This window comes from Malus sylvestris, chromosome 10 (assembly GCF_916048215.2).
Source record: "Malus sylvestris chromosome 10, drMalSylv7.2, whole genome shotgun sequence".
Lineage (NCBI taxonomy): Eukaryota > Viridiplantae > Streptophyta > Magnoliopsida > Rosales > Rosaceae > Malus > Malus sylvestris.
In genome coordinates, this window is record NC_062269.1 from 38,461,845 (window position 1) to 38,488,075 (window position 26,231).

At 39.4% G+C, this 26,231-nt stretch overlaps 3 protein-coding genes and 1 long non-coding RNA gene across 8 annotated transcripts; 3 read left to right on the plus strand and 1 right to left on the minus strand.

Annotated features, from left to right (window-relative positions):
* The first annotated feature begins 5,740 nt into the window (after positions 1-5,740).
* Positions 5,741-7,826, plus strand: LOC126587746 (uncharacterized). The gene is made up of 4 exons (XR_007611209.1): positions 5,741-5,885; positions 6,021-6,123; positions 6,641-6,707; positions 7,596-7,826. It is a non-coding gene; the product is annotated as an uncharacterized LOC126587746 (long non-coding RNA).
* Positions 7,827-15,108: 7,282 nt separating this feature from the next.
* On the plus strand, positions 15,109-18,126 carry LOC126584762 (uncharacterized). Of its 5 annotated transcripts, XM_050249100.1 has the most exons (7): positions 15,110-15,313; positions 15,393-15,432; positions 16,074-16,251; positions 16,463-17,015; positions 17,113-17,256; positions 17,515-17,660; positions 17,772-18,126. In XM_050249100.1, exons 3-7 carry the CDS (start codon positions 16,159-16,161, stop codon positions 17,967-17,969), a joined length of 1,134 nt encoding a protein of 377 aa, XP_050105057.1. In that variant the 5' UTR covers positions 15,110-15,313; positions 15,393-15,432; positions 16,074-16,158; the 3' UTR covers positions 17,970-18,126. The 5 variants fall into 5 exon arrangements, with proteins under 5 accessions (XP_050105061.1, XP_050105057.1, XP_050105056.1 ...); XM_050249104.1 differs by lacking the exon at positions 15,393-15,432 and having other exon boundaries at positions 15,109-15,313; positions 17,518-17,660; XM_050249099.1 differs by lacking the exon at positions 15,393-15,432.
* A 356-nt stretch (positions 18,127-18,482) lies between these two features.
* On the plus strand, positions 18,483-22,414 carry LOC126586449 (uncharacterized protein YNL011C). The gene is made up of 13 exons (XM_050251293.1): positions 18,483-18,816; positions 18,894-19,026; positions 19,319-19,415; positions 19,532-19,575; positions 19,762-19,918; positions 20,196-20,267; positions 20,481-20,564; positions 20,949-21,050; positions 21,162-21,209; positions 21,411-21,536; positions 21,619-21,711; positions 21,844-22,042; positions 22,168-22,414. The coding sequence occupies exons 1-12, from the start codon at positions 18,498-18,500 to the stop codon at positions 21,964-21,966; spliced, it is 1,398 nt and encodes a 465-aa protein (XP_050107250.1). The 5' UTR covers positions 18,483-18,497; the 3' UTR covers positions 21,967-22,042; positions 22,168-22,414.
* Positions 22,415-22,975: 561 nt separating this feature from the next.
* Positions 22,976-25,249, minus strand: LOC126586450 (nuclear pore complex protein NUP43). Its single transcript, XM_050251294.1, has 5 exons — positions 24,505-25,249; positions 24,140-24,209; positions 23,679-23,910; positions 23,458-23,531; positions 22,976-23,305 (listed from the first exon to the last, which is right to left on the minus strand). The coding sequence occupies exons 1-5, from the start codon at positions 25,125-25,127 to the stop codon at positions 23,252-23,254; spliced, it is 1,053 nt and encodes a 350-aa protein (XP_050107251.1). The 5' UTR covers positions 25,128-25,249; the 3' UTR covers positions 22,976-23,251.
* Positions 25,250-26,231: the final 982 nt, after the last annotated feature.

Genomic DNA, 26,231 nt, shown 5'->3' on the forward strand with positions numbered 1-26,231 from the left:
AGCTGCCTGTCGTCCCCTCACAATAATGAATGTGACGGAGATGTCGAACTGAGTAAAATCCACTTCGTCTCCAGGCCTAAGCCTCCTACCTTTACACGTTGATAAACCTGAAACTTCACCGCTGCCCACAAACCACCACTGGCTCCCAGCAGAGCTCTCGCACCGTGCAACAGCGACTTCTTCAACCACGTCGTGTTTGGATCAAAACTTGAACTTTGGGCTCAAGAAAGGAGCTGGCCCAAAAGGAGGCCTGAAGGGAAAGTCAGCCGAAGCCCAGTCGAAATCCAGAAAAGCATAAAGGGCATTTTCTGACTTGGTGCAGCTCATGAAGACCACTTGCTTACCTACCCAAAGGCCAAGTGGTATAGACTGACCAGCTACACAGCCCATAAAGTACTTTATGGTGGCAGTACATGTAAAATAGCTGATGAGTCATCACCCTTCAAACCGCATTCGGGCAAGGTTGCTGCTACAGGATACCAAGCCGAGTTGTTTATATAAGAAGAAAGAGAAATCAGGAATAAGGACACTCAAACAAACAAACAAAAGCACAAACTCTGCTCAAAGCCAGATTTGCCTTCAAAACGAAGCTGTAGTCAGCCCAAGCCTTCATCCCTCTCGGGACAAGCCTTTGTCCCTCTCGTCGTAGTATCGATTCATCTTTTGTAATCTCTCTCTCTCTAAAGCTTTCAGACCCTTGATAAACTACAAAGATAGGAACCTGCAAGACGATCAGCCTTACCCGACAAGGTTAAACCTTGCCTGACCTTTTTTGTTTTTCGTCTTTTCATTCATTAACCTAGCAATATGTTGTATACTTCCAGTTATATTCAAGTTATTTCTAGCAAGATGACTATTAAAAGGCTTTCTCAGTACTCGGATCCGATTTGAATATATCTTTAGTGTTCAAACCAGATCCAAGTCCTAAGCCCTCGGGCATGTAAATTTGATCAGTTAAAAGTCTTTGGCCTTAAGGCATAAAAAAGAACCTTATGTGGACTTAACCCATCCACGACAATCCTTGATAAACGAGAAGTCCGAAGTTACTTGGGGCGCAAGTAATCGACCTACCTCTGAGTCTTATTTCTATTATATTATGATTATCATAGAACGTTTAAGCATGGAATGGATTCTGATGGGAAGCCTTAAGGCCTACACCTAAGGCCTCACGAAGGCACCTATTTGGATTCATTCCGTTCTGCGGTCTAGAATGTTTGAGTATAAGAAAGAACTCTAATGGGAAGCCTCAAGGCCTACATCTAAGGCCCTACAAAGGCACCTATTTGGGTTCATTCTACCTCTCGGACTCGGGTAATCAGAAGTATAATAGTTATAAGACTCATGCACTCACGAGAACAAATATGATGTGTTCGAGCACTGGTTTAGTTATTGATAGGAAGCCTCAAAGCCTATACCTAAGGCCCCACAAAGGCACTTGTCATAACTAACACGGTTTCTCGGGTATATACATATATACAACTAAAACTCGACATCCATTTCACATCTGCCATGCTGAAGATGGCAGTGGCACGCCTGAGCACCTAAAAGTTAACCTTGATTGTGAGCCTCAAGGCCTACACCTAAGGCCCCACAAAGGCACCTCTCAAAGTTAACTATGTCCTTCTCTTTCAGCCTTGCCCGACAAGCCTTGCCCGAAGAGTCTTGCCCGACAAGACTTGCCCGACGAGACTTGCCCGACAAAGCCCGACAGTGAAGCAGAAGCCTGATAGCAGCCCTCAACCGGCGCCAACCTCCCGGGGAGCTGTGTGCTCGTCGGCCAGGAAACATCCCCGACGGAAATTCCTGACGCGAACACGTCGTCCCCTGAATTACTGGGACAACTACTCCCATTTCCTTCGGTACCCAAACTGCAATACTCTTCTGACCCCAAATTTGCTTCAAATTTACGACCTAGGAGCTCAAAATTTGGGGATTCTTCCGAAAAGCCGGTGGTCTTTCCTTCAATTTGAAACTGGGCGTGTCGAAGATTAGGTTGATTACGGCGGTGACGTCGTTGTTGGCCGTGTCGAGGGCTCTAATAATGTCCATGTCGAAGTATCTCGAGTCGACGATGGGGGAGACTCTGCAAATGGTTAGAGACGAAGAAGTTTGAAGGTTTTGGAAATCCAGGTGAAATGAATTAAAAATATTTGACGTTGCTGTCAAATTTGACAGCAGGTTGCTATTTCATATCATGCCACGTTAGATTTGAATTTTCAATTGAAAAATTTTGTTGTTGTTTTTTATGATTGTTAAAGTTGATTAGGACATTTTAACAGCTCCTTTAGTGATGTCTTAAATACCTCTTAATATATTTTGGTTGATAGTGCATGCAAAATACCTCTTTATGTGGCAAACTTCATGACAACCACACTAGCCATGTACTCATGTAGACAATCGATCCACGTGGGGTATTTATCTTAATCAAAGAAAAACACACCTAAAATTATGCATATTTTAAATAAGTATTACAAATTAATGATTTTCCGAAGAAAATAAATGCAAATTTTTAATTACAAGTTCAATTTGCATGTGTTTCTTTTGCTTTAGACTTTTAGTCAAATAGGTTATGCTGTTAAGGCATAAAATACAGAATTGCGCACCTGAATTTTGTTCTCGATATTGGTTTGGATAAGTTTAAGATATTCAAAGTTGGCAGCTCAACAAAATGAAAATAAAATTGCTAATCTTTTTCCTCAAGTAATTCTCAAACCCTAAACAGGCTAAACTCTCACTCCGACTATAGTAGTTCAATGAGGTTTATTCTTGTTGCTATGTACGTGCTAAGAAAGGTTTATGTACATGAGTGTTAAAGCGAGAGGAGAAGCTAGTATAACTAATAAATAAACTCATTGATCATCAGAAGCTTCTCAATAAGTGGGTGAACTTAAGGGAGGAGCCAGGTCGTAGTTGCTCAGGGCTCTAGCACACCCCAAGTTTTAGAAGACAAAAAGTTTTTTGTGTTAGAATAAACATGTTACGGAAAATTGAGTCTAATATTGCACAAAATGAAAATTTGACCTCCCCCCAACACCTAAATTTCACTTTATGCTACAAGAAAAATAAATTAATTCACCCTTATATAAGGACTCGTCTGAAAGTACTTTAAAATGACTAAAAATATTTTTGGTGAAAACATTTTTTTTATACCAATCTTTAGCAAAAATGCAAGTGAATCTTGGAAAAACACTTGAAATGCTGGTTCTTCTTACAGGAAGCATTTAAGTATTTTTTGGAACCCAAAAAATAATTTTTTTTAAAGCAATTTTCAGTCATAGAGAAAATTAGAATCCCCTACAATTTTTCTATATCATTTAGATTAAACATCTATGCCTTTTTAAAATTTGATTAAAGTGCTTTGACCAATAATGTCACATCCCAGCCCGGGCGGGACCACTTCCCGGGCTCGACCCCACCACCGTAGCACGATATTGTCTGTTTTGGGCCCCGACTACGCCCTTACGGTTTTGTTTTTGGGAACTCACGAGCAACCTCCCAGTGGGTACTTCCCAGAAACAAAACCGTGAGGGCGTAGTCGGGGTCCAAAGCGGACAATATCGTGCTACGGTGGTGGAGTCGAGCCTAGGAAGTGGTCCCGCCCGGGCTGGGATGTGACAAATAGTCACCTCAAGCTAAATTACATGTCATTATTATATTTTTTTTAAATTAAAATAAAATTTGAATTTATCATTTTATCTATATGATGCATTTTTCCTTATTTAGTGGAGATATTAGTAATTAAACTATATTTTCTCTCATTCCAGATATGTTTTTGTTATCACAGTTTTTTTGTTTGTTATGCAAATGTTTAATATTATTTCTTTTTCCAAATGGTTTTTTTCTTTCAAATAGTTGGTGATCAACATAAAAATTCCGTGTAATTTTTTCAATTTTTTTTTGCTGTTTTTTGAAGTATAGTTGTTGACGAGTTATTATTAGGTACAATACATTACGTATATATTATTTGCAGGTACGTTTGAATTTACAAAAATCATTAATTGGTATGTTTATTTGCAATTTTGGTACGTTTGATATGATGTATATTGTTAATATTGGTACATTAATTTTATTTTGGTACGTTTTATTTTGTACACATTGTGTATTGGTACGTTTATATTATTCTCAATCCTATTTTCTCTTAACGTACTAAAAGAAAAACTTATTTCGGTACGTTTGATTTTGTAGGATTTAAAAATATTTTAAACTATGTTGAAAAGAAAAAATCTTAAATCGTAGATAATTATTGCTAAATTGTAGCATTATTGTGAAAATAAATTGAATCTAACCAACTTTATTTTTTTTTTTTTACAATTATCTCTAACGGAGAAGAGTGTAATCAAAAGGCTAGATTATAGAAAATTTGTTACGATATAATATGCATATAGCACCAAAATTATGACAAAAAAAAGTTTAATCAAATCACTAAAAAGAATAAATGTTTGATCTAGAAAATTCAAAATTGAGGCACCTATATCAAAATATCATTTTTTTTAAATACTTACAAACGAACCCTAATTTCTATCTCGGATTAATACAATTTTGAAGCTCAAAACTTTTAAAGTCCAAATAGGTGACCCCAGAAAGACAATAATATATAGAACTTAGGGTCAATGATTTGCCTTCAACAACTTTCCATTTGACATACCTGAGATTCCCACCAGAAAATAAAACAACAGAAAAGCAAAAACAAAACTTTGCTCGAGAAAACGTCAATAATTTATTGGAAAGACTTGAGCATATCCAAGTCTTGCATTGTCACACTTTGCCAACCAAAATGGTCCTCACTTTCCACGTCACAATTTTGTCACACAATACAAAAGTCGTAATCATTTTTTAATAATTAATTACATAATCTGTGGCATCAAAAAATAATTATTTCGTATGTTGTTTGGTTCTTCGCCCAGATTCAACTTATCCAAGATGGTACTTGATTAAATAAAAATTAAGATTTAAATATTTAAACTAATTTTGAAATAAAAATGATAAGTTTTGCCGTATATCACTTATAATTATTTTTCTGCTTGTTTTTTTTTTTATGTCAACCTGTTTGTTTGTTTTAGGGTTGGCAAATAAGTGATGAACTATATTATTTTCTATTGGTTTGGGGTGTTATGGGTTTGGCAATGATTTGACCTTTCTGTGATTGTGTGTGTGTGTTTTTTTACAAAAAAAAAAAAAAAACCAACTAATGACTTGGGTCACAATAAGCAACTTTTAGGACATTAAGAAGACTCATTGAGATGTTTCAGCATTCCTCTAATTATTATTATGTAATTCACACGAGTTAAGAATTAAATTTAGAATATACCATGTGGTTTATAGACTTGAAATTCTTTTTCAATTACTGGACCAATTTATGGTGGTTGTGCTGGTGTGTTCTTTGATTTTTGTCATCAAAGATGTGCAAAATGCTAGGAAAGACAATTTTTTATTTTTTTATTTGTTTTCTTTAATAAACCAATCATTATTTAAAATACTAGAGAGATGCTTTGCACTTTTTTTTTGTCAAAAAAATATTTATTTATTTCTAAATGAAAAGAACACATTGATTGTGACAGCTCGTCCCGAGAAACAATTATCATTGATGTGAAAAGACTAAAAAGCCCTTAGGCGTTGAGATATGTTGTGTGTGACGTGCTATTAGAAGTGGACTAATATGTTAAATTTCTAAGTTTTTGGGACCAATTGGAACTAAAGGAAATGGTGGTGATTGGTTGGTTGTTTCTAAACCACACACACACAAAAGTACCACTTTTCTCTCTCTCATTCTCGTGCGCTCTCTCTCTCTCTCTCTCTCTCTCAGACGCACACTTTCTCTCTCTTTCCCTTCTTTGTACGGACAAACTTCGAACTCCCCATTTCAGGCACGGATCGAAGCTTTAAAGGTAAGGACTCTTGTTCAGTGTAACCTCCTGAGTTTATTGGTACCTTTGTTTGGACATGAATGCTTCGAAAAACCTGAGAAACCCTAACCCCGATTTTGTGCATTGTTCATGCACACGCAAAACCTTGTGTTTCAGAGAATTTTAAGGACATAGGAGGCTTAAGGAGGTCCTCACGAGTCTCAGGGTACTTCGTTGGACGGATTTGGACGTCGGAAGGCTGAGATCGACGTTTATCTAGGTAAGACGAGCTATTGACCTTTCTCGGGGAAAATCTAGTAGAATTTAAGCCTTGAAACTAGTATAACGTGATTCTACATGTTATTAGCTTCATTTTGGTGGTGAAGAAACGAAGAAGAATAGTGGTTTAAAATTTTTACCCAGAAATCGACGAAGTCGTCAGCGACCGGCGACTCACCGGAGAAGAAAGGGAAATATTCTGTCAGTTTTGACGGAATATGCTGACGCCGTCAGTTAGGGTTAACGGTTACCGTTGGGTTTTAACGAAATATTCCTAATGACAATTAGAGAATCCGTTAGGATTCCTGCGCGTGGCGGCGCGTCTTGCCGTGCACTCGCCTAGTCGTGGCGGCGCGTGGGTGGTGGGAAAAATATTTAAAAAAAATGGGGATGATCATGAGATTGTGTAGGTCACTGTGGTATATTCATATACCTAATTTGAGCTATGTATGAAAAGTTATTACATAGTTTGGTATATGTGCATTAAAGTGACGTTTATATAGTTGCTTCTCCTATAGGCGAGACCTATCCAGAAGACGAGCGTAGTCAGGCTATGCATAGGGGTTACGATCCAGCTGCATATCTGTAAGTGGACAGTTATTTTCAGTATATATATATATATAGTTGACGTTTTTCCCAGAAACGTATTTAAAAGAAATGTGATTTAAATGCCATGTCATGTATGCCTCGTATTTTAGTATATGCATTATCATAATTATGCATATTGTTGCATGGTGTTGTGGAGGCCCATGTAAGTTACAAGTGAGTACATTATGCTAGTAATGGTTATGAGATATGATGATGATGATGTTGAGATGTATATTAGAGCTCATTAATCTGCACCCCGGTGTTAGTGCTTCGCCCAAAGTTAAGGGCACAGTCTTTCACGTGATGTTCACCTCCCGCACCACACACTTATCTTGGATCCAAGTTAGGTGCACAGTCCTGTCGTATAGACCTTTATTTTGGTTTCGACTCGTAGGTGACCCGCAATTTATCGCACAGTCTTCACGTGATCGTAGCACTAGAGCGTATTATTATTTTACACCCAGTCTTGTCGACCAGACCACTTGAGGTGGTTCCCACTCGTGTGCAGATATGTGTATGCATGATGAGATATGTGACGTATATACACGATGATTTATATGATGAGATATGAGATTGATGTTGTGATTGAGTTGAGCTATAGATTCGGCCGTATAGATCATGTCAGGTGACTTCGGCTAGCAGATGGTTATTGTGAATTGCATCACCTGACTTACTTTTGGTATTTTTATGATTATTGGGCATGGCATATATATATACAAATATGAATCTTGATTTATTGAGCATGATTTGAGATATATATCTATTTTCTGGGAAAGTACCTATATACTTGTTTTACGGCGAAGAGTTAGTATATTCAAAGAAAAATAAGATTTTCGTGTAAATGTGTTTTACTGACCCACTCAACTTTGTTTTTCGCCCCTCCAGGTCTTAGGTAGCAGAGTTTGGTGGCCACGAGGAATCCAATGGTGTTCTGACAGAATCCGAAGGAGTAGGATTCACCTTCGGGTGTTGTATCTTAGTAATTGTCCTACTTGACTGCAACTAGACTTTCTTATTGCTCTGAAAGTGTATTTATACACTTAGACTCGCACTAGTATCCTATCTTATCTGGGATTGCTAGTTGCTTGGTTTTAAATTGATCGTATTTCCTTACTATTTATCGCTTCCGCTTTGCGCACAAGGCTACGTCACGCTCACGTGACGGCCAACACGTCTCAACTTCGGTCAGAGTGTGTCATCGATACCAAAAAAAAAAAAAAAAAAAATCAAATTAGCCCATTTAATTTAAGTGGAGTTTTTGGCTAGTCCAAAAATAACATCCCGTTTAGATTAGGTCACAATTTTTAACTTAATTTTTAACTAGTATAAATATAATCATGTTAAAAGCAAAAAAAAGTTGAGTATTTAAAATTAAAAGAAGTGCCTTATGCTAAATAAAAAATAAAATTTTTAAAAGAGTATCACATTTTAATAATTGATATATTTTTCTTTTGTTTGGGTCGGACATATTGACACTTAATCCTACACATGACAAAATCACATTACACTCGATAACACGATATGAATATAAAACGAATTTTTATAGTATGATTTTCTAATAAAAATTAAAAAATTAAACAGTTTCAATTATAAAAATTTCAATTATCCCACGTCTAAAAATTAAACGATTTGTTGTAAACATTCCTAATTTAAGTATGATTGTGTAAATCCTAGATAAGATTTAATTCTAGTTATCCTTTCCTATTACAACTTGTATTACTTGGAGAAGAAGGAATATCTTCTCTCCCTTTACTACTATAAATAAAGGCACAATGTAGGAGGGATAACAACACACACATTCCCCTACAATTCTACAAACACACATCTCTCTCCTCTCTCTCTCTGCCGCCGGCCCTAGTCCCTCTGTCAGATAAAATAGACCACAACACGTTATCAGCACGCTCCTACCGCTGCGCTTAGGAATCTGACGTTGGAGATTTTTTCTGCATTAAACCAGTTCATCCATATCATCACGCAATTAGGTTCTTTCCAAACAACGACTTTTAACTCGATATTTTGCAAGCCCTGATAGCATGAACATTCACCATGATGCATGACCCAACTTTACGTTTAACGTATTTTAGATTCTACATAAATTGTGTATGCTTCATAATCAAAATTGCTACAATTATGTGAATTTGATATTTGTCATGAATTGAATCCTACATATGTACATGCATTGAAACTATTATTTGCATATGCATCAACGTAAATATGTGATTCATTAAAATTATACATGCATATAATATAATTGAATACAAAAAAAAAAAAAAAAAAAAAAAATTTTTAGGGCTGCACACAGCAGCCCATTCCCCTCTTCTCACCCCGTGGGCCTGTAATCCCACCCGAGGGTTCTTGGCCTATATTTTTAGGCCCCGAGATTTTATTATTTAATTTTTTTTAAAATAATATGGGTTTTTATATTTTCACCCACACTTTAATTTGGCCCCGAAGACCAAAAATAAATTAATTCACTTATCATTATACAATATTTCTGCATATATTCTTTGCATATTTGTTTGCATATATATTTGTGTTTGCCTGCAGGAATATATGAACCTGAAGTTCATAATTACTTTGAAACCCGAAGTTTCTTATACACATGCCTTGTTTGAAAACCCGAAGTTTTCACTTAAATATATCACCCATGAAAACCCGAAGTTTTTCATGCAAAATTAAACCAATACATGTCTACTAGAACCTGTATGTTCTACTCCTATGTGAATGGATTGATTTTTCTCCATTACACTAACCACATCTTGTCCATCTATTTTGTGATAGGAACATGTCGAATTTGAACAAACTCGACTTCACCGCTTTGGAGGTTTCTGGAAGGAACTACCTCAAGTGGGTTCAAGATGTGAAGTTCCACCTCACTGCAAAGAACTTGCGTCCTGCTATTGAAGAAGCAACAGATAAACCTGTTGGCGAGGCTGAAAAAGCCACTGCTATGATCTTCATCCGAAGACATATCCATGACGCTCTACAAACTGAGTACCTTGCTGAGGAGGATCCCCGTGCATTATGGGTCGCTTTGGCTGATCGTTTCAATCACCAAAAGGACATATTCTTGCCTGAAGCAAGACACGACTGGCAGCACTTGCGCTTCCAAGACTTTAAGTCTGTGAATGAATATAATTCTGAAGTTTGTCGAATCCGATCACTTCTCAAGTTTTGCAATGAAACTTTGACTGAAGAGGATCTCCTGGAGAAGACCTACTCGACCTTTTCTGCTTCTAATATTGTCCTGCAGCAACAATATAGAGCTCAGAAGTTCACTAAGTTCTCGGATTTGATCTCTGTTTTACTTCTTGCTGAAAAGCAGAACCAGCTGTTGATGAAGAATCATCAAGCTCGACCTACTGGGGCTACTGATGTGCCTGAAGCACATTATAGCACTAATCAGCACCCAAAACGCCAAAAGATGCGTGGTAAGGGCGGCCAGAAGCCATCCCACCAAGGTCAACAGAGCCAAGGCCCATCCAAGGGAGGAAACAAAGCCCAGAAGCGCCCAAACCTCGCTCCCAAGGCCCCGAACTTCAAGAATAAGGGCAAAACACCTGCCACAATGAATGACGATATGTGCTATCGTTGTGGTTCCAAGGACCATTGGTCCCGTATTTGCCGTGCTCCCAAGAATGTAGTGGATGCATATCATTCTCGTCATACGAAGTTTGAATCAAACTTCCTGCAAGTGGACGAACCGGAGACTACAAAGATGGAGGTTTCTGATTTTCAGGAGGATACCACTCCTATGGAAGATTAGAATCTTAGACATAGACTTATTTTTCAGTTAAAATAAGACAATTGGGGCCGAATTCCACCTTGTGGCCGAACCCCACCTTGTTTTTTGGTTGATTTTGAACAATTTTCCTTTATGTTTTGGATTATTAGTTGGCGATTTATTTTGGATATTAAGTTTTTCCCTTGAATAAATGAAATTATTTTGAATTGATACTTGTTTTTATAAACTTTTATGCATGTGACCGATTCAAATTAATTTTAGGTATGACTAGTGGGAAAGTTAGTTGTCTGGCAGATAGTGCAACCACGCATACTGTTTTGCGTGAACGCATCTATTTCACTAACTTCGTACCTAAGAATGCACCTCTGACAACCCTCTCAGGCCCATCCAACCTGATCGAAGGATACGGTAAGGCACGTATAATGTTGTCCAATGGTACAATCTTGACCATTGCTGAGGCACTCTATTCTCCACGTTCCGGAAGAACGTTACTAAGTTTCAAGGACATTAGAGATAACAATTACCACGCTAAAACCCACGTAGAAAACGGAGTTGAATTTCTGTGCGTAACTTCCTACGAATATGGCCAGAAGCGTATTCTAGAGAAGATGGAGCGTAACCCGAGTGGTCTGTATACTACGACCATACGCCCCATAGAATGCCACTATGTGGCCGGCCCTACCACAGGGACCGCGCACGAAATTACACTTTGGCATGATCGTTTGGGACATCCTGGACGAATAGCGATGCACCGTATCCTCAAAACTTCACACGGGCATCCACTAACCCGAAGCTTAGGTTCGATCCATGAAATTGCATGTCAAACATGTTCTATGGGAAAGCTTATTACTAAGCCTTCTTATGACAAGATTCGTTCGAATCCTCCCATTTTTCTACAACGGATTCAGGGGGACATTTGTGGACCGATTCAACCTCCCTGCGGACCATTTAGATATTTTATGGTTTTGGTTGACGCTTCTACACGTTGGTCACACGTGTGCTTGTTGTCCACAAGGAACGCTGCATTCTCCAAACTGTTGGCTCAGGTTATCAAGCTCAGGGCTCACCACCCTGATTATCCGATCAAATCTATTCGATTGGATAATGCTGGAGAATTCACATCTAAAACTTTTGATGACTATTGCATGTCGGTTGGGGTTGAAGTTGAACATCCTGTACCCCATGTTCACACCCAGAACGGCCTGGCAGAGGCTTTCATTAAGCGTTTACAAATGATTGCTCGATCGTTGGTCATACGTACCAAGCTCCCGATCGCTGCTTGGGGCCATGCAATATTGCACGCAGCAAAGTTGGTCCGCCTGAGGCCTGTTGCGACACAACCATTTAGTGCCCTTCAGTTGGTCACCGGATGCGAACCCGACATATCGCATCTGCGCTTTTTTGGTTGTGTGGTCTATGTGCCGATCTCGCCGCCCTTACGTACAAAAATGGGGCCTCAGCGAAGGATGGGAATCTATGTCGGATATGATTCTCCTTCGATTATTCGTTACTTAGAACCTTTGACAGGCGATCTGTTTACCGCTCGTTTCGCGGATTGTCACTTCTATGAGACAGTCTTCCCGTCGTTAGGGGGAGATAAGAACGTCAACGTTCCTAATGAACGACGCGAATTATCGTGGACGACTCCCACTTTGTCTCATTTAGATCCCCGCACCGCTCAGTCTGAAGCTGAAGTGCAGCGCATATTAGATCTCCAGAGCATAGCTCAGAGTATGCCAGATGCTTTCACCGATCTAGCGCGCGTGACAAGATCACATATTCCAGCTGCGAATACGCCTGCAAAGATGGATGTACCAAATGTACGACGAACTACCCTCCTGGAAGCCCGGGACGCCAATTCTGGTGATCCACGTACATTAGCGGCTAGCCAATCATCTGCCCCTACACAAAAGCGTGGCAGACCCCTTGGTTCAAAGGATTCACACCCCCGGAAGAGGAAAACCACGGCACAAGGTCCTGAAGAGCCTACCGTGAATCCGACTATCGCTTACTCATTTTACCCAACTCATGAGGAAATTCTAGATTATGGAAGCGTCCTTGAAGAGACGAATCCTCCTCCCGAGAATCGTGAGATTTCGGTCTATTATGCTAGCTTAGATGATGTGTGGCGTAGAAATGAGATGATTGTCGACGATGCATTAGCATTTGCAGTAGCTACTGAGATCATGTTGAGCGATGACATTGAACCGCGTTCCGTTGATGAATGTCGACGTAGAGCTGATTGGTCAAACTGGAAACAAGCAATCCAAGTCGAACTTGATTCACTTGCGAAACGTAAGGTGTTTGGACCTGTAGTTCCTACTCCTCCACATGTGAAGCCCGTTGGCTATAAGTGGGTTTTCGTTCGGAAGCGTAATGAGAAGAACGAAATTGTGCGTTACAAAGCTCGTCTTGTAGCACAAGGTTTCTCACAACGCCCCGGGATTGACTATGACGAAACTTACTCACCCGTTATGGATGTGATTACTTTTCGATACCTTATCAGTTTGGTAGTTTCCGAAAAACTGGATATGCAGCTGATGGACGTAGTAACCGCGTATCTCTATGGGGATCTTGATACGTAAATTTATATGAAAGTTCCCGAAGGACTTACATTGACTGGTTCAAATATTTTCAAACCCCGGAACACGCTCTCATTCGGCTGAGGCGTTCACTATACGGTTTGAAACAATCCGGAAGAATGTGGTATAACCGTTTAAGTGAGTATTTGACTAGTCAGGGATATGTGAATAACGAACTATGCCCTTGTGTGTTCATTAAGAAGTCACATTCCGGATTTGCGATTGTTGCAGTATATGTCGATGACATGAATCTCATCGGAACTCCTGAAGAGCTCGCGAGAACTGCTTCGCACCTGAAGTCGGAATTTGAGATGAAAGATCTAGGTAAGACTCGATACTGTCTCGGCCTCGAGATAGAGCATTGTTCGGATGGAATCCTAGTACATCAATCGAACTACACCCAGAAGGTGTTGCGCCGTTTTAATGAGGATAAAGCGAAGCCTTCGAGTACTCCTATGGTCGTTCGTACGCTAGATGCAAAGCGAGATCCCTTCCGTCCGAAGGAGGATGATGAAGAGATTTTGGAGCCTGAAGTTCCTTATCTAAGTGCGATAGGCGCTTTATTGTACTTAGCTCAATGCATTAGACCCGACATCTCCTTCGCTGTTAATCTTTTGGCAAGATACAGCAATGCACCAACACGCAGACATTGGACTGGCGTGAAAGACATCTTCCGTTACCTTAAGGGTACTACGGATTTGGGCTTATTCTATCCCTACGAATCCTCGAGTGATGCCGCACCCTATGCTCATCGGGTTGATTCTCGCCTTGTTGGTTATGCCGACGCTGGATACTTATCTGATCCGCACAAGGCGCGTTCTCAAATGGGTTATGTCTTTACCGTTGGAGGCACCGCAATATCTTGGAGGTCAACTAAACAGACCTTAGTTGCCACTTCGTCTAACCATGCTGAAATTCTCGCCTTACATGAAGCAACTCGGGAATGCTTTTGGTTGAGAGCAGTAGTGGGCCATATTCGAAGCTCCTGTGATCTTCATCCCGCCGTTAATGCCCCGACGACGATTTTTGAAGACAACGCAGCTTGCATCGAACAGCTCAAGAAGGGTTACATCAAAGGAGACAACACCAAGCATATTGCGCCGAAGTTCTTCTTTACACATCAACAACAAGAGCATCAGAAGATTGAAGTCACGCAAATCCGATCACAAGACAATCTGGCCGACCTCTTCACCAAATCACTACCGAAGGCGACGTTTCAGAAGCTTGTTCATGGAATTGGTATGCGTAAACTTTCTGAGTTGTAACTTTGCTATTTCTCTTTGGAATTATGTCAAACTCAGGGGGAGTATCTTCTAGATACTTGCTTGATCTTAATGTACTCTTTTTCCCTACGATTAGGAGCATTTTTCCCACTGGGTTTTTGCTACCTAACTAGGTTTTAACGAGGCACCCACCTTGGGCTGGTCATATCCCTGATGACGTCCTGTAGACGTTTCTTTTGACTTTGCATTTCTCACGCATTTTTCCTTAGACTATGGATTTTGTCCCTACTTGGGTTTTTGCCATAGCCTTAGGGTTTTTTAGTGAGACTTACTACTTATGCAAGTTCCTACCTTATTGAGAATAAGCGTTGTTCCTTGGAATCAATGCCGACGAGTCGACTTCCTCAACTTCTGCATGATGCTGAATCTACCTTGAGTATTTACCCACTCAAGGGGGAGTGTTGTAAACATTCCTAGTTTAAGTATGATTGTGTAAATCCTAGATAAGATTTGATTCTAGTTATCCTTTCCTATTACAACTTGTATTACTTGGAGAAGAAGGAATATCTTCTCTCCCTTTACTACTATAAATAAAGGCACAATGTAGGAGGGATAACAACACACACATTCCCCTACAATTCTACAAACACACATCTCTCTCCTCTTTCTCTCTGCCGCCGGCCCTAGTCCCTTTGTCAAATAAAATAGACCACAACACGATTCTAATTATACCACGTTTGAAAATTACCCTAACTTGGCCCAAAGTTAAAAAAAAGAAAAAAAAAAGAAAAAGAAAAAAGAGTTTTGGAGACGTAATCATGTTAGGAAAGGAAACCTTTTTCAGAAACAAGTACGAAACCCAGTCAGTTTATGCTTCCAACAACTTTATATGTATTGTTTTTTAATTTTTTTACTCTCTTTTTTTAACTCTTTAAGCAGCATTGGACCTCCTTATCGCACTTTACTGAGCCTAATTTCCACTGGGTATGCACTGAATATTCGGTTTCTCGTGGTTTAGCTTCTGGGTTCGTCCATTCTTGGAGCTTGTAAGTTGTAAGTGATCAAATTCATGGGGTTTTTACTTTTTATCTGCCTCCTCCGTTTTTTACTGTGAATGTTTTTTTTATCAAAGGTTCGAACTTCTGAGGCGTTTTGCTTGTTGATCAATGAAAGTAGGTTACTTTTCATGTAGCTTTTGGTAAATTACAGAGTTCTTTTAAGTGTTGGTTATGTCAGTTTTTCTTGCCTGCGATTCTTGGGGTTTCATGCTGTTCTTCTTATCGTGTCTTTGGTTGCTGAGAATTCGAAGAAGAAAAAAATTGCATAATTTTAAAATATATATATGTGTGTGTGTATATTATGTATGTTTTGAACTTTAGCTTTAATGATTTGGAGAAGGCAATTTCCAATTTAAGGTGCCTAATAATTTGAAAGCCTAGCATTAAGATTTTTCTGTAGAAATTTCTAAGCTCCCATACATCATGCAGCTTAATAATTTATTTTTAGTTAAGTTTTCCCTGTCTGTTCCCTCCGTTTAGCAATTTAGGTGATACAATTTGGCATTAATGTATATCTGAAACCATTGTCAAATTAGCATCAACAAGTGATGATTTTACGCTGCGTTTTTCGCAGTTTCAGTAAATTCTGACGCGACCCAGTTGCCTTTGGTATGAAACTTTATGATTTTTATATAGGATTTGGTTGTTCAAAGTTATCGGTGTCATTTACTTTTGGTAGTATGCGTTGCCCTAGCGTTCCCTTGATCAAGAAAACATGATTTTGTACTCATCCATTCATGTCTATATGACTGCAGGCTATATTGAGTTGTTCTTGGACTAAGGAGGTTGAGAAGTTATACCTTCAATTGCATCTAAAATTTATACATTATTGTGGTCTTAATGGATACGAGTTGTAAAGGCATATCATGGTTTGGGAACTTATACCAGAAGTTTGAAGATTTGTGCCGGGAGGCGGAGGAAATAATGCAACAGGTATTGTTTTTTGTTTATGTCCAAGCATCTAGTTCTAGTTTTGCCTTATGCCACAAGTTTCCGCTCAGCATCCACATTTTCCGAATTGTTTTTTGTCAATGTGGATATGCCTTTTTTTTATTTTGTTGCTTGCATTCTCATGCTCAGCTTTATCATCTCTACTCTCATGCCTGCTCGCCTTACTTTTATGGAAAATTCCTTTGTTTGACAGGAAGTAATTGAACCTGCTATAAGCCAGTTGGAGACATTTAATGAGAATTTTGAAAACCTTCTCTCCCTGTCAGAACCTATAGGGGATGCACTCGGTCAATCTTCAGTGGATATAGAGGAAGGGGCAGCTCCCGATTCAACTCTTCCACAAAACGCTAGTGATGCAGCCTGTGTAAAATCACCGGCAGGCACTGATGAAGACTGTGATAAAAGGTCATTAGATGACCCGTACAGAGTCCACTTAAGCTCTGTGGAATTCGTAAAGAACGTTTCCTGTGGTTTATCGTTGGAAGAAACTGATGCCCTAGAAATATCAAGCCAAGAAATTGAATTGGATGGTGGAGGCAATATATTAATCCCAGCCTCGGATGATGCAGGAGGGTGTAACTCTCTTGTGGAAACAGAGGACAGAAGTGGTAACCATGCTGACATGCCTTCTAATATTTCAGATGACATACAATTTTCCAATGCTGTTAACTCTGTAGAACCTGGTAAAAGAAGCCCTGCCGGCATTGGATTTTGTCCTGCTACCGATGCCCTAGAAATATCCAGTTGTAAGTATAGCCGCATCTAGTATCCAAATATTTGTATGCTTCTTCCTTATGCGTTCTTTTTCTACTAATTTTTGTGTTTCCTCGGACAATTGTGCAGCCTGCTTGACCATGGATGCGACAGTTTCTCCTCCTGGTGGGATTGAACTGCACAAAAATTTTGATGAATCAAAATCTGCCGTGCCTTTGCCAGTGTGTGACAGTTCTGATGAATCAGGGTCTACCATGCCTTTTCCAGAAAGTGGTAATCAATAATTTCATCGATTTTCTTTCCTATGTTGCAGTTCTATCGCCTTGAGTTCTAACATGTTATAGTACCTGTCTAAATGTTTTCGTTATTGCGTGCGTGCATATCATTACCTGGCCCTTTAATAGAGGACCTGTTTTCTTTTGTTGCATATCTGCAGTTATTTGATTTTACGTCAATAAAATGTTTTAGCAGTAGTAAGAAAGTATATGTTATCAACTATTACTTCATAAGGACCTCATGGCTCCCTTTCAGAAGAGCAGGATAATGACGTTACCAAGTCAGTCTTACAGACTTCACAATCATTGAATACGCTAAAGCTTGATAAAAGTTGCATTTTAGTAGATGGTAGCGGAATTCAATCCATTTCTTGTCAAGACACAAAATGCAGGTCTTACAAGGTACAACAACCCCCTTTTGATAAAACTTGGAACTGATGAAACATATTAATTTAAGCCCTCTACTCGCATTGACACAACAGACATTTTGATTTCTTTCTTTTTGGTTCGCAGAAGAAACTGAAGGACGCATTTGCTTCGAGAATGAGATTATTGAAGAAGCGCAACCATAAGCAGCCTGCAGATTGGTCCGGAGATCTTGACGCAGGATTTGATCAACAGAAAGGGAAAAGCTTCACAACAACCGCAGTCGTTGAGAAATCTAGTTCACCGGATTACGAATTTTCTGAGTCCGAGTGGGAGATTGTTTAGATTAGAGTACCATTCTTGATACGCAAGTTTAAGAGAACCACCATTCTGCTTCCTATTTGTTGTGGAGTTGAAAACACTGAGGTGCCTAAAAGGCTGTGAAAAATATGCTTCCATTTTTGTGACGCTGAAATTTATTTTTGCTGCGGATTGAGTTCAATATTCTCCTTTGTTGCTAAAGTTCTATATTTAAGCATGAAAAGCCACACAAATGTATAACTTCACGACTTTTTGCTTGATACAAGTAAACCAAAAATTTTCGTGGAAACAACCTCTTTGTAAAGTAAGAGTAAAACCGCGTACGATAAACATTCTTCTTTTGACTCTCACAAAGTGAAGAATTTTGTTGGCTTGAGGTCGTCCTTTTATAGGCTAACCCAACATCTTTAACTCGCTAAATTCTTATTTTATTTTTGGAGTTATCGTACTTTGAGATTTGAGCATTACGTCGGATCAAAATTGGACGGCTAAACATAAGTTAGGCTAACCATAAGGTAAAAAGAAAAGGTGCGGTAGGAAAGACGCGGGAATATGGCGGACAGTTGGTTGGGTCCCTCTCCCTCTCCGGTTCTTGTCAATGTTGTCATCACTCCCACTCTCCCCCAATTCCCTCTCAGATCTCATTCCACCATGTCTATCCTCCGCTCCCAAAACCCTAACCACTTCCGCTGCTCCTCCTCCCCCGCCATCCCCAGCCCTAGCCCTCCCCCGCCCTCCTTGCTCGTCTTCTCAGGCGGGACCGCCTTCAACGGCGTCGTTGAGGAGCTCAAGGGTTTCACCACTCGCGTCGCCCACGTCCTTCCTGTTTCCGACGACGGCGGAAGCACGGCCGAGATTGTTCGCGTCCTCGGTGATTCCGGCCTTCATTTTCGATTGGTGTTTTTGTGTTTGGGGATCGCTTTCTTATTTGTTGTGGTTGTGTGTTAGGCGGTCCCGCTGTTGGAGATATACGGTCGAGATGCTTGAGATTGGCTGATAAGAGCACTTCCGAGGCGGTGGCCGTCCGCAGATTGCTTGGCCACCGGTTGCCGCTCGATTCGCGGCAGGCCAAATCGGAATGGTAATGTTTTGCTACCATTCTAGTGAATTTGCTGATTTTTTATGGTCATTCGTAGAAATGATGTCAGGCATTGCAAATTTTCGATCTTTGAATTTAATCAACAACAAAAAATGATAAAAAAAATCATCTCTTTAACAAATGGGGGTTTGTAGTTTGTACTTTCGTGTTTGTTGGTCATTTCTAGGTGATATGTTGTTCTTCTATCCTAAATGATGCTTATTTACTTGGTAGGTGTTACTGTGGTGGGGTATTGACTATTGAGTAACAGTCTGCTGAGTTGAGAATTTGACAGGTATGATATTGTGGAAGGAGAACATTCTCTATGGACGGGAGTATCGAAACCATACAGGGAAACCATTCGAGCATTTCTGGCTTATTTTCAGAATCAAGTGAGTCATTGGGCGAGAGTGCCTAAAATATGTCGTTTAATGTTGTTTATATGTATTTTGATTTCAAACTTGTACTGAACTCATCTGAACTTCTTCAATTGCCTTTTCTAATTCAGATTCTCCGGCGATCAGATGAATCATTTTGCTTCAGTAACGGCAGGTGTGAAGTGTTTTCAATAGCTATGAGTTGGCATATTTCTGTTTTGTTGCTTTCTGGTGCTTAATTAGAATTCAGTAATCCCTTCCGTTTAACTAAGAAATGTTTCTAAAGGTGTACTACAATCAAATACCTGTCGTAATTGGATTTCCTTGTGTGATTACTTAACTGATTTCTTAATTTTTGCAGCATTGGGAATTTCTTCTTTGCAGGAGCACGTACATTTTTTCAGTCCTTAGATGCTGCAATTTTTTTGTTTTCTCGTGTGTCAGATATCCCCTCAGAAAGTCTTGTCCTCCCCGTGATTTCTACCAACGACAGGCTTACATTAGGATGTGAATTATGGGTATGATTGTTGACATACAATTCATGTGCCTTTACATATTGACATACGTATGCATATGATTTTTAATATGGCATTGACTTACTATGAAACCGTGGTTGATAAATCATATATGTCTAATGTGAGTTCTGGAATTTATATGCTGCTTAAGAAAATGATTCAATTATTTATTGTGTTCTTTCCTTTTTTTTTCATCATTAATTCAAGCAGCTAGTATAATTTGCAAGATTCTGCCGATACTTAATCATGCTGAATTCTTTTTTGCGCTGTTTATGCCTAGGATGGAACTATAATACGAGGCCAGAACGAAATTTCTCATCCAACCAAGGGACATACGGAACCTGTCAATAAGGTATGCTGATATGGTTTTCATGATCTGGAAAGTTTCAGCCTGTTGGTGTTCTGATAATTCAACTTTTTCCTGAGAACACATGACATGGAATCTTTTAGAATGGTCCATTCCTTGTAAGAAAAGCACGTGGTGGTGTTGAGATTTGCATTTTCCTTTAGTGAATTATATTTCATAACTTCTCATTTATTAAAAATGATGGCTTACTGTGGACAGGGAAGCTCTTCATTTCCAGCACTTCCTTCGAGAATAAAGCGGGTATTCTACATGTCAAGTGAGGGCCAAAACTTGCTCCATGAGGTGAATGATACTTAATGGTTTTGTTTCTTTTGTTTACTTTTTTGTTTCCTTCATTTTTTTCTGTTTCATGTAATGAGATGCCCTAATATTTTCCTTTTGGTTTTTATTGTTATACTTCAATGAGGACCCAATACTGGAGTCTTTTGTTAAATCATTATTCTATCTAATATTGCATTTAGTTAACATCCGTAAAAAATATTTCGGCACTACCCTAAAACAGTGTAATTTTCTCATGTCATGAAAAAGTTTTCTCATGTTATGAAAAAGAATACTGGTCCCTCTCTAACGATTAAAATGCTCGCATATGCCATGAAATGCACATGTCCGTTGTGTATATGCTTCTGCAGTTCCTAAAACCAGAACAACGGTTTTCTCATTGACTAGGTCTTCCCTGCTGCAAACCCAGCCGTCCTGGATCAGTTGCGTAATGTGGACTGCGTAGTTTATGCCATGGGATCCCTGTTTACTTCTATTTGCCCATCACTGGTAACATCACTACCATCTTAAATATGCTGCGTTTATTTATTTGTTTATAGTTTTCCAGATGTGAGAAACCTTTATATTCATAATTTTCATTTATTCTGCCTCATTCTTTAGGTGTTGATTGGCATTGGGGAGATTATATCGTCAAAGTCCTGCCCCAAGGTACGTATTCATCACACTTTCGAGTTACATGTTACATGATACAAGTGCCAATTGAACAAGTTGTCATGTTGGTTTTTCCTCATTGTTGCAAAGTTTTCTGATATACTCCAAATTAGCCTCATAGATAGACATTAATGAACAGATTATTTATTCTCCATGTCAAGTTACATGTTGAGTTGATTAAGTTTGTTCTTATAAAAGGTGCTTTTGTTAAATGGTACCCGTGATCGAGAGACAAGTGGTTTTTCAGCTTCTTGCTTTGTAACCGCTATTACAGATGCACTAAATCGAACATATGGAAATCCTCATAAGAGTCTCGAAAGCCTTGTAAGTTAGTGCATGAATATTAGATCGTCATTTATTTATACAGGGAATATGTAATTTATTACAAGTTTATATTTCCATGCAGCCTAATCAATACATCAATACTCTATTAGTTCCCAAAGGTGGTGAGGTTCCTGTAGATGTTCAACGCTTGGCTGCCCAAGGAATCTTTAATGTGGTATGTATCCAAATGCTTTTTCTGTTAGTTTCATGAATTTAAAATTTTACGTTTTTAGACTGCTTGTTAGCCGTATATATGTTTGTTTTGTTACCTGAATATCAAAGCTCAGACAAGAGTGACCTTTCGCAGATTGTTGTCGATTCCATACATGATCTAAAAGCTGGTGTAGTCTTCGACCCAAAGTCGTTGATACAAGCGCTTGCTGGTGTGATAGGCAGATACGCGAGTACAAATCTTACATTAGTCCAATGACCGTGCTCAATGGAGCAAGCATAGTAATTTTCACATGGCTATTGATTTCTGGTCACTAGTTTCATTTTTCATAGAGGTACATCTTCAATAGCAAATCAATCTTTTGACAGCATATCTCCGTATCAAGTAGTACTTCATGTTTCCCAATATCTTGCTGCAATTACGTTACTCATGTTAAAAATTTGACCTTGTTGATTTCAGGAATACTTTCCCGCGTACTCCGCCTGTTAGGCGATCCTCGTTGCACGGATATACGAGGGAAGTTGGTAGTGTTACAATGACCCCTCTCACAAGATGTTTTCTGATGTACATAATTGACTTAGATTATTCATGAACTGAAAATTTTCGGTATGCATGGGACACTTGATTATGTATTGAATGATTTGTGTACATACGGTTCTTGTACGCAAATATCGTAGTTTAATGCGAAATTAGTCATCTCCATAAATGGCAAGTGCCTTCGCCCATGAGCGGTAGGTCTCGGGTTCGAGACTTGGGAGTAGCCTCTTCATAAATGGGGGTCTTCCAGACCCTGTGTAAAGCAGGAGCCTTGTGCACTGGGTACGACCTTTTAATGTGAAATTAGTCATCTCGAATTGTGTTGGAGCAAATCATCTTGTAGTATTTGTCTATTCTTACCTACAACCGGGGATATAGAGTTTTCGTTATATCATAACCAATTGAAGAGGAAAGAGATCCATATTCCTTCCACCAGATTCACCCATTCGGACCATTGAAATTTGATCAAACGGCTACAAATAGGAAGTCCCATTAAAAATTATAATAACTTTAACCGTTAGATCAAATTTCAATGGTCCGGATGGGTGGACTTGGTGAAAAGGAGTGGAAAGGATATGGAGAAGATCTCTTTCCTCTTCATGAAGAGTGTTGTAGACTTGTGAGGATATATCCCCAACGGGTTCGCCCTCGCCTTTTGGATCAAAAGAAGCAGAAAGACGGATTCCAAGCAAACACGAAATTTGAACCATACAACTCTTCAAACAAAAAATGCATAATAATCCGTTTCTTTAGCTTTTTAATGGACACAATGTTTAATAAGCTATCATTTCCATTTCCCCGTAACGGTACAGTACGGAGGAGGGACACTGAGTCGATCAACGAACATAGAGGATGACTAATTTCAGCAACCAAAACAAAACAGGCTTTTAAACATCATCCGTAACTTGGTTCGTACGTCTTTTTACGCAGAGATTCATTTCTCAATTACAGAAACTTGGCGAGCTTCGATTTCACATTTAACTCTGAACATGTCAATTTGTGGATGTCATGGCCTTGTCAAGATGACTATAGATTCCCACTCCAGGCTACATATAACATCCTGCGCAGCAAAATGTGGAACTGGTAAGAAACGTAACTTTTTACACTTCTTCGAGCACGTTTTCTTTTATTAACAGATTAAACACATTAAAAAGGTCAGAAAACCATATGTATTCGTGGAGAACAGAGAGAAATTGGTAAAATTCTACTTACAGAAGGATATTGCCGGTCTATGTCAAAGCTGTTGATTGCACAAGGTTCTGCCAGGAGCTCGATGGGTTCCTCACCTAAACAGGTTCGGGCAATTTGAAACTATAAGTCCCATATCAAGTTTCAAGAATATATTGTTTTACAAATGGTCAGTTCGTTCGAAAATAAAGAAGCTATCAGCCATGACAGGTTGCCATCCAACAATTTAGCACAAAGGACCATACCTTGTTCAACAACAGCAAGGATACCGTCTTCTGAACATATCATAGTAGGTAAGATACGTGAAGAAACATTTCCCACATTCGAAGACTTTGCATAGTGGTCGTACTGAACCTCCCAAACCTCACTTTCGCATGGTGAATGGGTTGCTTCACCTGCCCCAACCCCAGAAAGAAGGATTGGCTGCTGTGGCCACCTAAGATCCCATGCAAATACAGTCCCTAAAGAACCTCCAGCCTGTAAGTATGAGAAAATTGTAAAGACAGCATGAGGTTATTCTTTTGGGTCTGTAACATAAGACTTGAGCAAAAGCCAGCAATGAATATATACACAGCACATCATTGTGTAAGCAACATTTAACACATTAGATGCATTCTCAATGCACGCAATATCCCTAACATTCGACAGGAGAAGGCATTATCGATTTCAAAAAGGCATCCAAGACAAAAAACAAATGGAAAATTACCAAACAAGTGTGCTTTCTCGAAGGATGGATATCAATTGAATGTACAATCCCTGGAGTTGACGGTTGAGACCTGCAACATTTCCAACAAGCAAAAGCTTAATCAACCTACATCCGGCACCAGAGAAGAACAAAACCGAATCTTTCTGAAGAATTCCTTACTTACTCAACTCAAAATATAACTACATTACGTTTAGCAAAGGACTTACTGAGCTAATTGCAGATATCATTAAACATGAGTAAATTCTTAAAACAAGATAGATGTCAATATGTTATAACTCGATGTCCACCATACAAATCCAATCTAGCATAATCAGTAGAGCAAATGAGACAAAGATAAATGAAAATTTAAGCCCAAAAATGCTCACCAGCCACCCTTAAATTGAGAAACCGCCCCGCCGTGCTTCCTCTGATCCCACCACTGGAGGCTAAACCCATATCCACCAGTAGCAAACTCACTCGGAGATGCCCATTTCGCCGCGGTAAACGAAACCAAGCCGCCGCTGTCGAAAACTCGCCGGTAGCTCAACTCAGAGTCCCCTAAACTTACCAAATTGACCCTCCCATCTTCCCCAACACTCACACACTCCGACCCACCATCCATAACATCCACACAAGAAATGGGTCCCTCGTGTGACTCCTTTTCGGGCACCGAAAGCTCCGATTGGAGATACGCAGGGTCCATTGAATCGCCGTACAAGATATGGAGGGAGCCGGAAAATGTCGCGGCGGCGACGAGAGGTTTGTGGTGGGATTGGGAGGTTTTGAGGGAGGAAATTCGGGAGGGCGAGACCCATTGAGATTGCGGGGTTAGGGTTGCTGAGTTCGGAGTGAAAGAATGGGTCTCTACGGAGGAAGAGTCGGAATCGGAGTCGAAAACTGCAATAACGGCGAGGCGGTCCAAGGCGGAGAGAGGCGGAAGCCACCGGACTGAGTCTATGTACTTGGATTGTGGGAGCCGGTGGATCTGCGGAGGCTCTGAGATCGGCATTGTTTAATGTTTAGGGTTTAGGGAAAGATAGGAAATTCAGATAGGACAAGAGATTTGGGAAAATCTGCAGGGACGACAGATTTAAAATTAAAAGCGAACGCTATGGTTGCAGCAGTCACCATTTGGGTGGGGCATTTGGGTGGGGGTGGGGGTACAATTATAATGGGGAGTTTTAACGAAAAAGGCTTGGTACTATTTATTTTTAACCATAAGGACATTTTATGTATGAAAAATCTATAATAGATCAAACTCTTCTCTTTATTTACTCTTATGCCATTACATGCAGACCACAACGATGTTGACATTTCTGTCTGGAAATACATTATGATGTTATTCATCTTATGCTAATTTACAGCTAGTTCTTCAGGCTTCCATCATGTTGTCGATGTTATGCAGCTCTTCTTCTGACAAATTATTCCAATACTGTTCATCGCCTTCTACTAGCTCCGCATCTCTTTCTCTATCTTCTTTCACCTTGTAATATATTTCCGCTGTTCCTTCTTTGAAATTTGAGGGCTTCCAATAAGGCTGATGACTGATTCTTGTCTTGCTGTAAATATACATCTCTTCTTCTTCTGCTACTAGTACCATATCATACCTAAAATCTTCAAACTCATCTAAAGCAAACATTTGGATCCCTCTAAATTTTAAAATATCTTTGTATGAAAGAGTCCACCTATGTGAGGAGATATGGTTTAGTCTAAAGGACTCTTCATTGATCATAGCTATATGCCTAGCTTTCTCCTTATGCATGTGTACATACCAATATGGAGGACTACTAATAAAACTTATGCAAATTTCTTTCCACCTTTCTAGATAGTCTTCTGCTACTTTAATAAGCTTTTCAGGAAATGATTCTAGTTGAGAAATACGGTTAATAAATATTTTATTGAGATAACCAAACTCTAATAGTAAGGCAGGGGTAACTTCTACCTCATTATGCTTTTTCTGATGCTCATAACTAAAATGCCATGATTTAAAATCTCTCATGTCAATCCTGGCCACAGCTACGCTAACCTCTGGTTTACAAATACAATTCTCTGTACTATCACAAAGACATGGAGGATACATCTTTGTAATAATATTCATCCCTGGTTTTGGATC

Coding starts and splice junctions, on each gene's coding strand:
- LOC126584762 (XM_050249100.1), top strand. CDS start 16,159: ATGGATACGAGTTGTAAAGGCATATCATGGTTTGGGAACTTATACCAG. Junction 17,257..17,514: donor CATGCCTTTTCCAGAAAGTG/GTAATCAATAAT, acceptor GCTCCCTTTCAG/AAGAGCAGGATAATGACGTT. Junction 17,661..17,771: donor CAAAATGCAGGTCTTACAAG/GTACAACAACCC, acceptor TTTGGTTCGCAG/AAGAAACTGAAGGACGCATT.
- LOC126586449 (XM_050251293.1), top strand. CDS start 18,498: ATGGCGGACAGTTGGTTGGGTCCCTCTCCCTCTCCGGTTCTTGTCAAT. Junction 19,576..19,761: donor TTTTGCTTCAGTAACGGCAG/GTGTGAAGTGTT, acceptor TAATTTTTGCAG/CATTGGGAATTTCTTCTTTG. Junction 20,565..20,948: donor GCCAAAACTTGCTCCATGAG/GTGAATGATACT, acceptor CTCATTGACTAG/GTCTTCCCTGCTGCAAACCC.
- LOC126586450 (XM_050251294.1), bottom strand. CDS start 25,127: ATGCCGATCTCAGAGCCTCCGCAGATCCACCGGCTCCCACAATCCAAG. Junction 24,210..24,504: donor TCTCAATTTAAGGGTGGCTG/GTGAGCATTTTT, acceptor GAAATGTTGCAG/GTCTCAACCGTCAACTCCAG. Junction 23,532..23,678: donor CCTTGCTGTTGTTGAACAAG/GTATGGTCCTTT, acceptor GAACCTGTTTAG/GTGAGGAACCCATCGAGCTC.